At 52.3% G+C, this 12,560-nt stretch overlaps 1 protein-coding gene across 2 annotated transcripts; it reads left to right on the forward strand.

Moving 5' to 3' along the window:
• Positions 1–2,531: 2,531 nt before the first annotated feature.
• On the forward strand, positions 2,532–12,228 carry LOC120997000 (translation initiation factor eIF-2B subunit delta-like). 2 transcript variants are annotated; one of them, XM_040426904.1, is made up of 13 exons: positions 2,532–2,660; positions 4,319–4,356; positions 4,431–4,569; positions 4,667–4,864; positions 6,186–6,265; positions 6,775–6,866; positions 6,938–7,052; positions 7,137–7,213; positions 7,518–7,620; positions 9,566–9,693; positions 9,770–9,947; positions 11,332–11,512; positions 11,976–12,228. In XM_040426904.1, the coding sequence occupies exons 1-13, from the start codon at positions 2,639–2,641 to the stop codon at positions 12,173–12,175; spliced, it is 1,551 nt and encodes a 516-aa protein (XP_040282838.1). In that variant the 5' UTR covers positions 2,532–2,638; the 3' UTR covers positions 12,176–12,228. The 2 variants fall into 2 exon arrangements, with proteins under 2 accessions (XP_040282838.1, XP_040282837.1); XM_040426903.1 differs by having other exon boundaries at positions 2,534–2,660; positions 4,646–4,864.
• Positions 12,229–12,560: the final 332 nt, after the last annotated feature.

Raw genomic sequence — 12,560 nt, forward strand, 5'->3', positions numbered from 1 at the left:
GATCAGACTCCTGGACATTATATTATTATTACAGGATGGGAGGAGATCAGACTCCTGGACATTATATTATTATTACAGGATGGGAGGAGATCAGACTCCTGGACATTATATTATTATTACAGGATGGGAGGAGATCAGACTCCTGGACATGATATTATTATTACATGATGGGAGGAGATCAGACTCCTGGACATTATATTATTATTACAGGATGGGAGGAGATCAGACTCCAGGATATTATATTATTATTACATGATGGGAGGAGATCAGACTCCTGGACATTATATTATTATTACAGGATAGGAGGAGATCAGACTCCTGGACATTATATTATTATTACAGGATGGGAGGAGATCAGACTCCTGGACATTATATTATTATTACAGGATGGGAGGAGATCAGACTCCAGGATATTATATTATTATTACATGATGGGAGGAGATCAGACTCCTGGACATTATATTATTATTACAGGATGGGAGGAGATCAGACTCCGGGACATTATATTATTATTACATGATGGGAGGAGATCAGACTCCTGGAAATTATATTATTATTACATGATGGGAGGAGATCAGACTCCTGGACATTATATTATTATTACAGGATAGGAGGAGATCAGACTCCTGGACATTATATTATTATTACAGGATGGGAGGAGATCAGACTCCTGGATATTATATTATTATTACAGGATGGGAGGAGATCAGACTCCTGGATATTATATTATTATTACATGATGGGAGGAGATCAGACTCCTGGACATTATATTATTATTACAGGATGGGAGGAGATCAGACTCCTGGACATTATATTATTATTACAGGATGGGAGGAGATCAGACTCCTGGACATTATATTATTATTACATGATGGGAGGAGATCAGACTCCAGGATATTATATTATTATTACAGGATGGGAGGAGATCAGACTCCAGGATATTATATTATTATTACATGATGGGAGGAGATCAGACTCCTGGACATTATATTATTATTACAGGATGGGAGGAGATCAGACTCCTGGACATTATATTATTATTACATGATGGGAGGAGATCAGACTCCTGGATATTATATTATTATTACAGGATGGGAGGAGATCAGACTCCTGGACATTATATTATTATTACAGGATGGGAGGAGATCAGACTCCTGGACATTATATTATTATTACAGGATAGGAGGAGATCAGACTCCTGGACATTATATTATTATTACAGGATGGGAGGAGATCAGACTCCTGGACATTATATTATTATTACAGGATGGGAGGAGATCAGACTCCAGGATATTATATTATTATTACATGATGGGAGGAGATCAGACTCCTGGACATTATATTATTATTACAGGATGGGAGGAGATCAGACTCCTGGACATTATATTATTATTACAGGATAGGAGGAGATCAGACTCCTGGACATTATATTATTATTACATGATGGGAGGAGATCAGACTCCTGGACATTATATTATTATTACAGGATGGGAGGAGATCAGACTCCTGGACATGATATTATTATTACATGATGGGAGGAGATCAGACTCCAGGATATTATATTATTATTACATGATGGGAGGAGATCAGACTCCAGGATATTATATTATTATTACATGATGGGAGGAGATCAGACTCCTGGAAATTATATTATTATTACAGGATGGGAAGAGATCAGACTCCTGGACATTATATTATTATTACAGGATGGGAGGAGATCAGACTCCTGGACATTATATTATTATTACAGGATGGGAGGAGATCAGACTCCTGGACATTATATTATTATTACATGATGGGAGGAGATCAGACTCCAGGATATTATATTATTATTACATGATGGGAGGAGATCAGACTCCAGGATATTATATTATTATTACATGATGGGAGGAGATCAGACTCCTGGAAATTATATTATTATTACAGGATGGGAAGAGATCAGACTCCTGGACATTATATTATTATTACAGGATGGGAGGAGATCAGACTCCTGGATATTATATTATTATTACAGGATGGGAAGAGATCAGACTCCTGGACATTATATTATTATTACAGGATGGGAGGAGATCAGACTCCTGGATATTATATTATTATTACAGGATGGGAGGAGATCAGACTCCTGGACATTATATTATTATTACAGGATGGGAGGAGATGAGACTCCAGGACATTATATTATTATTACAGGATAGGAGGAGATCAGACTCCTGGACATTATATTATTATTACAGGATGGAAGGAGATCAGACTCCTGGATATTATATTATTATTACAGGATGGGAGGAGATCAGACTCCTGGATATTATATTATTATTACATGATGGGAGGGGATCAGACTCCTGGACATTATATTATTATTACAGGATGGGAGGAGATCAGACTCCTGGACATTATATTATTATTACATCACTGGAGGAGAATCTCTTCAGTTGAATGCATCTTTCTCGCCCTCGCTCTTGCCCACAGTAATCATGGCGGCCGCCGTTCGTTCATCTCTATGTCCTGCGCATGCGCAGATTGGTCGCTCTGCATTTATCGTCATTGTTCTGCCAGACTCTGACATGGCGGATCCGTCCTCACACCACATGGCAGCGCCGTGACACCGCGCACCGGAACAGCCGGGAGCAGAGGAAACATGGAGGGAAGCGGACAACCGGGTGAGAACCGGGAGCGCCCTGACTATAACACAGCGACACCCGTCTGTTATTCCTCTATTATCACTACAGCCCTGACATCTCCTCCTCTATTATCACTACAGCCCTGACATCTCCTCCTCTATTATCACTACAGCCCTGACATCTCCTCCTCTATTATCACTACAGTCCTGACATCTCCTCCTCTATTATCACTACAGCCCTGACATCTCCTCCTCTATTATCACTACAGTCCTGACATCTCCTCCTCTATTATCACTACAGCCCTGACATCTCCTCCTCTATTATCACTACAGTCCTGACATCTCCTCCTCTATTATCACTACAGTCCTGACATCTCCTCCTCTATTATCACTACAGTCCTGACATCTCCTCTATTATCACTACAGTCCTGACATCTCCTCCTCTATTATCACTACAGCCCTGACATCTCCTCCTCTATTATCACTACAGTCCTGACATCTCCTCCTCTATTATCACTACAGCCCTGACATCTCCTCCTCTATTATCACTACAGTCCTGACATCTCCTCCTCTATTATCACTACAGCCCTGACATCTCCTCCTCTATTATCACTACAGTCCTGACATCTCCTCTATTATCACTACAGCCCTGACATCTCCTCCTCTATTATCACTACAGCCCTGACATCTCCTCCTCTATTATCACTACAGCCCTGACATCTCCTCCTCTATTATCACTACAGTCCTGACATCTCCTCTATTATCACTACAGTCCTGACATCTCCTCCTCTATTATCACTACAGCCCTGACATCTCCTCCTCTATTATCACTACAGTCCTGACATCTCCTCCTCTATTATCACTACAGCCCTGACATCTCCTCCTCTATTATCACTACAGCCCTGACATCTCCTCCTCTATTATCACTACAGCCCTGACATCTCCTCCTCTATTATCACTACAGCCCTGACATCTCCTCCTCTATTATCACTACAGCCCTGACATCTCCTCCTCTATTATCACTACAGCCCTGACATCTCCTCCTCTATTATCACTACAGTCCTGACATCTCCTCCTCTATTATCACTACAGTCCTGACATCTCCTCCTCTATTATCACTACAGTCCTGACATCTCCTCCTCTATTATCACTACAGCCCTGACATCTCCTCCTCTATTATCACTACAGTCCTGACATCTCCTCCTCTATTATCACTACAGCCCTGACATCTCCTCCTCTATTATCACTATAGTCCTGACATCTCCTCCTCTATTATCACTACAGTCCTGACATCTCCTCCTCTATTATCACTACAGTCCTGACATCTCCTCCTCTATTATCACTACAGTCCTGACATCTCCTCCTCTATTATCACTACAGTCCTGACATCTCCTCCTCTATTATCGCTACAGTCCTGACATCTCCTCCTCTATTATCGCTACAGCCCTGACATCTCCTCCTCTATTATCGCTACAGCCCTGACATCTCCTCCTCTATTATCGCTACAGCCCTGACATCTCCTCCTCTATTATCGCTACAGTCCTGACATCTCCTCCTCTATTATCGCTACAGTCCTGACATCTCCTCCTCTATTATACCTCTATATCAGTACAGTAGTTGAGGTTGATTACTGGTGGATAGTGGGGGGAGTAGTCCCTGGGTGGACATGCTGGTGATTATACTTCTTGTCCGGTACAGATGGAGAGAAGCAGAAGATGGATTCTTTACATGTGAAGGTAGGTTCTTGCTCCTCCTCCCTGAGCTGTAGTCGTAGTCGGCTCCCGGTGATTTATTCCTGTCCTGTGTCCAGGTGAAGGGTCACGACCTCTGTAAAGAGGAAAAGCTTCGCCTACGGAAGGAGAAGAAGCTGCAGAAGAAGGGTAAGGAGAAGACGGCCGCACCGCCGGGGGCTCCGACTCCAGGGGGTCCGGGGAGCGCCCCCCAGAGAGGTGAGTGTAGTGCTAGGTGTGGGCGGTGGAGGGTGAGCCGCACAGGTTGTGTCATGGTCTCTGCGGTATCTTGCAGTGGACGCCTCTCTGCCCTCAGTTGTGCCTCCTGTCGCTGCGCCCCCTGCTGCCGTCATGTCTGAGCCACCAGCCGGGGGAAGGAGCAAGGCAGAGCTGCGAGCGGAGAGGAGAGCCAAGCAGGAGGCGGAGCGCGCCCAGAAGCAGAGCAAGAAGGCGGAGCCAAGTGCAGGACCCGCCCCCGCCAAGGTGAAAGCACCGCCCCCTGAGGGCCAAATTGGTGAGAAGCACCTCCTCCGTGTCCCCTTCTCTGCTTGTGTCTCCTGACTCTGTTACTCTCACGTCTCTCTCTCTCACCTATGTTCCTCTCCTCCCTCCCTCACGTCTGTCTGTCTCTCTCGCCCCTCTCCTCCCTCACGTCTGTCTGTCTCTCTCGCCCCTCTCCTCCCTCACGTCTGTCTGTCTCTCTCGCCCCTCTCCTCCCTCACGTCTGTCTGTCTCTCTCGCCCCTCTCCTCCCTCACGTCTGTCTGTCTCTCTCGCCCCTCTCCTCCCTCACGTCTGTCTGTCTCTCTCGCCCCTCTCCTCCCTCACGTCTGTCTGTCTCTCTCGCCCCTCTCCTCCCTCACGTCTGTCTGTCTCTCTCGCCCCTCCCCTCCCTCACGTCTGTCTGTCTCTCTCGCCCCTCTCCTCCCTCACGTCTGTCTGTCTCTCTCGCCCCTCTCCTCCCTCACGTCTGTCTGTCTCTCTCGCCCCTCTCCTCCCTCACGTCTGTCTGTCTCTCTCGCCCCTCCCCTCCCTCACGTCTGTCTGTCTCTCTCGCCCCTCTCCTCCCTCACGTCTGTCTGTCTCTCTCGCCCCTCCCCTCCCTCACGTCTGTCTGTCTCTCTCGCCCCTCTCCTCCCTCACGTCTGTCTGTCTCTCTCGCCCCTCCCCTCCCTCACGTCTGTCTGTCTCTCTCGCCCCTCCCCTCCCTCACGTCTGTCTGTCTCTCTCGCCCCTCCCCTCCCTCACGTCTGTCTGTCTCTCTCTCTCTCGCCCCTCTCCTCCCTCACGTCTGTCTGTCTGTCTCTCTCTCTCGCCCCTCTCCTCCCTCACGTCTGTCTGTCTGTCTCTCTCTCTCGCCCCTCTCCTCCCTCACGTCTGTCTGTCTGTCTCTCTCTCTCGCCCCTCTCCTCCCTCACGTCTGTCTGTCTGTCTCTCTCTCGCCCCTCTCCTCCCTCACGTCTGTCTGTCTCTCTCTCTCGCCCCTCTCCTCCCTCACGTCTGTCTGTCTCTCTCTCTCGCCCCTCTCCTCCCTCACGTCTGTCTGTCTCTCTCTCTCGCCCCTCTCCTCCCTCACGTCTGTCTGTCTCTCTCTCTCGCCCCTCTCCTCCCTCACGTCTGTCTGTCTCTCTCTCTCGCCCCTCTCCTCCCTCACGTCTGTCTGTCTCTCTCTCTCGCCCCTCTCCTCCCTCACGTCTGTCTGTCTGTCTCTCTCGCCCCTCTCCTCCCTCACGTCTGTCTCTCTCTCTCGCCCCTCTCCTCCCTCACGTCTGTCTGTCTCTCTCTCTCTCGCCCCTCTCCTCCCTCACGTCTGTCTCTCTGGTGTCTCTTCTGCAGTGAAGCGTCTTCCTGAACACATCATGGTGGATGACCCAGCGGCGCAGAAGAAACTGGCCAAGAAGCTAGAGAGACAGCAGGTGAGTGACCCTGTCTCTGCGTGTGTGGCCCCGGGCCCCCCGCGACCCCCCTCCCCCCCACACTGGGTTCTGGTTCATTGACGTCCCTGCTGCTGTGCATTGTGGGCGATGTTCATCGCTGACTGTGTATTGTCTGCTGTCGCCTTTACCCAGCGGCATACGGATTGCAGCTCTGGCTGTGACTGGAGCAGTGTCTGTTGTCGCCTTCACCCAGCAGCATACGGATTGCAGCTCTGGCTGTGACTGGAGCAGTGTCTGCTGTCGCCTTCACCCAGCAGCATACGGATTGCAGCTCTGGCTGTGACTGGAGCAGTGTCTGCTGTCGCCTTCACCCAGCGGCATACGGATTGCAGCTCTGTCTGTGACTGGAGCAGTGTCTGCTGTCGCCTTCACCCAGCAGCATACGGATTGCAGCTCTGGCTGTGACTGGAGCAGTGTCTGCTGTCGCCTTCACCCAGCAGCATACGGATTGCAGCTCTGGCTGTGACTAGTGTCTTCTGTCTCTGCAGGTCCCTTTCCGCCAGGACTACGGTAGGAAGGTCAGCCTGTTCTCCCACCTGCACCAGTACAGCCGCAGGATGCCGCTCACCCAGCAGATGAGGTATGTCGCCTGCAGTGCCGAGCGCAGCGTCCTGTGTGGCCCCGGCCTAACCCCCCCCTCCTCTCTCCCAGCATCCCTCACTCCGGGATCCACCCGGCTGTGGTGCGGCTCGGTCTCCAGTACTCTCAGGGCATCGTCTCCGGCTCCAACTCCCGCTGCATCGCCTTATTGCACTGCTTCAAACAGGTAAGACTCCGCCCCCATGCCTCCTGGAGCCCCGCCCCCGCTCCCTAACATTGGCTGGTTATTAAGCCGCCGCCCTCTTTTCAGGTGATTCGGGACTACAGCACTCCGCCCCACGAGGAGCTGTCACGTGACCTGGTTAACAAGCTGAAGCCGGCCATAAGGTGAGAGGTCATCGTCCTGGGGGTGGGGGGAGGACTTACTGGTGGCTGCTGGTCTACCCAGTACAGCACTGGTGCCATCACACGTCCGTGATAAAATCCGTGATACGGTGGTCAGTGATTCATCCGTTTTTCGCGGACCCGTAGTCTATAATGGGCGCGACGGACGAACCAGAGCGTGCGTCCTGCTAGAGCCGCGGAGCGGAATGTGACGGGTGTGAACGAGGACTAATGTGGTCTGGTGGTGGCACCTGGCGGGTGCTCTGGATGATGGGGGTCATCATTCTGTGGCTTCTTTACATTGCAGCTTCCTGAATCAGTGTCGCCCCCTATCAGCGAGTATGGGAAACGCCATCAAGTTCATCAAGAAGGAGATCTCCAACATCAGCCGGCAGAAGGGGGAGGAGGAGGTGAGTGCTGGACTCATCTAGAACCGGCTGGGAGCTGAAGTCACAGGAGGTGGCAGATCTAGAACCAGCTGTGGGGCATGCTGGGAGGTGTAGTCACAGGAGGTGGCTGATCTAGAACTGGTGGTGGGGCATGCTGGGAGGTGGTCACAGGAGGTGGCTGATCTAGAACTGGTGGCGGGGCATGCTGGGAGGTGGTCACAGGAGGTGGCTGATCTAGAACTGGTGGCGGGGCATGCTGGAAGGTGAAGTCACAGGAGGTGGCTGATCTAGAACCAGCTGTGGGGCATGCTGGGAGGTGTAGTCACAGGAGGTGGCTGATCTAGAACTAGTGGTGGAGGTGGCTGATCTAGAACTGGTGGTGGGGCATGCTGGGAGGTGTAGTCACAGGAGGTGGCTGATCTAGAACTGGTGGCAGGGCATGCTGGGAGGTGTAGTCACAGGAGGTGGGGCATGCTGGGAGGTGTAGTCACAGGAGGTGGGTGATCTAGAACCAGCTGTGGGGCATGCTGGGAGGTGTAGTCACAGGGGGTGGCTGATCTAGAACTGGTGGCAGGGCATGCTGGGAGGTGTAGTCACAGGAGGTGGGGCATGCTGGGAGGTGTAGTCACAGGAGGTGGGTGATCTAGAACCAGCTGTGGGGCATGCTGGGAGTTGTAGTCACAGGAGGTGGGTGATCTAGAACCAGCTGTGGGGCATGCTGGGAGGTGTAGTCACAGGAGATGGCTGATCTAGAACTGGTGGTGAGACATGCTGGAAGGTGAAGTCGCAGGAGGTGGGTGATCTAGAACCGGCTGTGGGGCATGCTGGGAGGTGAAGTCGCAGGAGGTGGGTGATCTAGAACCGGCTGTGGGGCATGCTGGGAGGTGAAGTCGCAGGAGGTGGGTGATCTAGAACCGGCTGTGGGGCATGCTGGGAGGTGAAGTCGCAGGAGGTGGGGCATGCTGGGAGGTGTTTTCACAGGAGGTGGCTGATCTAGAACTGGTGGTAGGACATGCTGGGAGGTGTAGTCACAGGAGGTGGGGCATGCTGGAAGGTGAAGTCACAGGAGGTGGGGCATGCTGGGATGTGTAGTCACAGGAGGTGGCTGATCTAGAACTGGTGGTGGGACATGCTGGGAGGTGTAGTCGCAGGAGGTGGGTGATCTAGAACCGGCTGTGGGGTATGCTGGAAGGTGAAGTCACAGGAGGTGGGGCATGCTGGAAGGTGAAGTCACAGGAGGTGGGGCATGCTGGGATGTGTAGTCACAGGAGGTGGCTGATCTAGAACTGGTGGTGGGACATGCTGGGAGGTGTAGTCACAGGAGGTGGCTGATCTAGAACTGGTGGTGGGGCATGCTGGGAGGTGTAGTCACAGGAGGTGGGGCATGCTGGGAGGTGTTTTCACAGGAGGTGGCTGATCTAGAACCAGCTGTGGGGCATGCTGGAAGGTGAAGTCACAGGAGGTGGGGCATGCTGGAAGGTGAAGTCACAGGAGGTGGGGCATGCTGGGAGGTGTAGTCACAGGAGGTGGCTGATCTAGAACTGGTGGTGAGGCATGCTGGAAGGTGAAGTCGCAGGAGGTGGGGCATGCTGGGAGGTGTTTTCACAGGAGGTGGCTGATCTAGAACCAGCTGTGGGGCATGCTGGGAGGTGTAGTCACAGGAGGTGGCTGATCTAGAACTGGTGGTGGGGCATGCTGGGAAGTGTAGTCACAGGAGGTGGGGCATGCTGGGAGGTGTAGTCACAGGAGGTGGGGCATGCTGGAAGGTGAAGTCACAGGAGGTGGCTGATCTAGAACTGGTGGCGGGGCATGCTGGAAGGTGAAGTCACAGGAGGTGGCTGATCTAGAACTGGTGGCGGGGCATGCTGGAAGGTGAAGTCACAGGAGGTGGGTGATCTAGAACCAGCTGTGGAGCTCGCTGGGAGGTGGTCTAGAACCTCACGTCATGTGCTCCGTTCACCCTCAGGCCAAGGATCATCTATATCGGTGCATTGATGGCTACATCCACGAGAAGATCGTGCTGGCGGCTCAGGCCATCGCCAAGTCTGCAGCAGAGAAGATCAGCGAGGACGACGTCATCCTGGTGTACGGCTGGTGAGTGGTGACTCCAGACCCTCCCTGTGGGTGACGCTCACCCATCCTGAGTGACGCCCCCTGTGTATCCCGTCAGCTCCTCTCTGGTGACATTCACTCTCTGCGAGGCGCATCGGAGCGGTAAGAGGTTCCAGGTCATCGTGGTGGACAGCCGGCCGAGACTGGAGGGCAGAGAGACCCTGCGGAGGCTGGTGACCTGCGGCATCCACTGCACCTACATCATGATCACCGCCATCTCCTACATCCTGCCTGAGGTGAGCAGGGGCAGTGGTCACAGCCAGAGCTGCAGTCACTTCATGGCTTATACTCCAGTCACAGCCAGAGCTGCCGTCACTTCATGGCTTATTCTCCAGTCACAGCCAGAGCTGCAGTCACTTCATGGCTTATACTCCAGTCACAGCCAGAGCTGCAGTCACTTCATGGCTTATTCTCCAGTCACAGCCAGAGCTGCAGTCACTTCATGACTTATACTCCAGTCACTTTTATTGTTAGTTCATGTTTTTTACTCCAGTGAAATCAAAAGCAGCAGTCATGATGTAACAGGAGAATATTGAAGGCAGCTCTGGATGTGACTTGAGAATAAGAGATCTGACTGCAGCTCTGAGTGTGAGTGGAGTATAGGACAGGATGTGACTTGGGGATTAGACACCCTGGGACTGCAGCTCTGGAAGTGAGTGGAGTAATAGGACGTGCTGGGACTGCAGCTCTGGATGTGAGTGGAGTAATAGGACGCGCTGGGACCGTAGCTCTGGATGTGACTAGAGTAATAGGACGTGCTGGGACTGCAGCTCTGGATGTGACTGGAGTATAAGATGTGATGGGACTGCAGCTCTGGATGTGAGTGGAGTAATAGGACGCGCTGGGACTGCAGCTCTGGATGTAAGTGGAGTAATAGGACGCGCTGGGACTGCAGCTCTGGATGTGAGTGGAGTAAAAGGACATGCTGGGACTGCAGCTCTGGATGTGACTGGAGTATAAGATGTGATGGGACTGCAGCTCTAGAGGTGAGTGGAGTAATAGGACGCGCTGGGACTGCAATTCTGGATGTGACTGGAGTATAAGATGTGATGGGACTGCAGCTCTGGATGTGACTGGAGTATAAGATGTGCTGGGACTGCAGCTCTGGATGTGACTGGAGTATTAGATGTGTTGGGACTGCGGCTCTGGATGTGAGTGGAGTAATAGGACGCGCTGGGACTGCAATTCTGGATGTGACTGGAGTATAAGATGTGATGGGACTGCAGCTCTGGATGTGACTGGAGTATAAGATGTGCTGGGACTGCAGCTCTGGATGTGACTGGAGTATTAGATGTGTTGGCACTGCAGCTCTGGATGTGAGTGGAGTAATAGGATGTGCTGTGACTGCAGCTCTGGATGTGAGTGGAGTTATAGGACGCGCTGGGACTCCAGCTCTGGATGTGACGAGTATAAGATGTGATGGGACTGCAGCTCTGGATGTGACTGGAGTATAAGATGTGATGGGACTGCAGCTCTGGATGTGAGTGGAGTAATAGGACGCACTGGGACTGCAGCTCTGGATGTGACTGGAGTATTGGATGTGTTGGCACTGCAGCTCTGGATGTGAGTGGAGTAATATGACGCGCTGAGACTGCAGCTCATGTTGTGTTTTCCGTGCAGGTGTCTAAGGTGTTCCTGGGGGCGCACGCTCTGCTGGCGAACGGATACGTCATGTCCCGGGTGGGGACCTCGCAGATTGCGCTGATCGCTAAGGCCCACAACGTGCCGGTGCTGGTGTGCTGCGAGACCTACAAGTTCTGCGAGAAGGTCCAGACCGACTCCTTCGTCTCTAATGAACTGGGTGAGCCTATGGTTAGAGAGAAGGTGCCCCCTCCTGTTCGTGCCCGGTATTGCCCCAGCAGTATGGACCACGCCACAGGTAGAGGACAGTCACGCGATGAGGGCGACGCCCCCTGTGTGATCTTCATCCACCGTCCAGCGAATGTGTCCGATACATGACCTGTATTGGCGGGGCGGACGCCTGGGGAGTGGCGGTGCAGGGCAGATCTGGGGCGCGATGGGGCGGACCCTCACTGCTCAAGGAGGCTGATTTTTGACCAGATTTGATACATACTAATGGATTCAATCCTCACTAGTCTATGGAAGTTGCAATACCTGACACAAGCACAGAATGGAGGGGGCGCTTCTGGAAGTTTTTTTTTGGGGGGGGGGGGGGTCCCTGGGCTGTCCTTCATAGGAGCAGTCCTTGACGGCATGTGAAGATCCTGAATGTACCCCTCCTCCTATTTATCTCCATCTTGCAGATGACCCCGACGACCTGATCGTCACCCGGAAGGGCAGATGTCCGTTGAATCAGTGGGAGACGAACCAGTGCCTGCGGCTTCTGAACCTGGTGTATGATGTCACGCCCCCGGAGCTGGTGGACCTGGTGATCACCGACCTGGGCATGATCCCCTGCACGTCTGTACCAGTGGTGCTGCGCCTGAAGAGCGGGGAGCAGTAGATGGAGAACTGGGGGGGGGGGTCCGTGTTATTAAACGTGTGTCTGATCTTTAACGTGTGCTGTCACTGTACATGGGGGGGGGGGGGGGGGGGGGACACAGAAGGTCTACTCCACCTGTGTCGGACTGTTATTGTAAGGGGTTGTGATAATCCTGGACAAGCTCCAGATGAAGATCCCTCCAGTCTTTACTGGTTTGGATGTTCAGGCCGAGTCTTCTCACCCCCTCCTGGTATTTGAAGTTCCTGGACACAACGATGTGGGGGGTGGAATAACCCAGTCTTGGTGGTCTCCTTCCTTCTCATACAGATCCCAGTCTTCTCATTTCCACACGTGCCCCTCCAGCTGCTGCTGTCTCCCACCACACTGGACAGAAGACTCTTTGCTG

The sequence above is a fragment of the Bufo bufo genome, chromosome 4, assembly GCF_905171765.1.
Source record: "Bufo bufo chromosome 4, aBufBuf1.1, whole genome shotgun sequence".
Classification (NCBI taxonomy): Eukaryota; Metazoa; Chordata; class Amphibia; order Anura; family Bufonidae; genus Bufo; species Bufo bufo.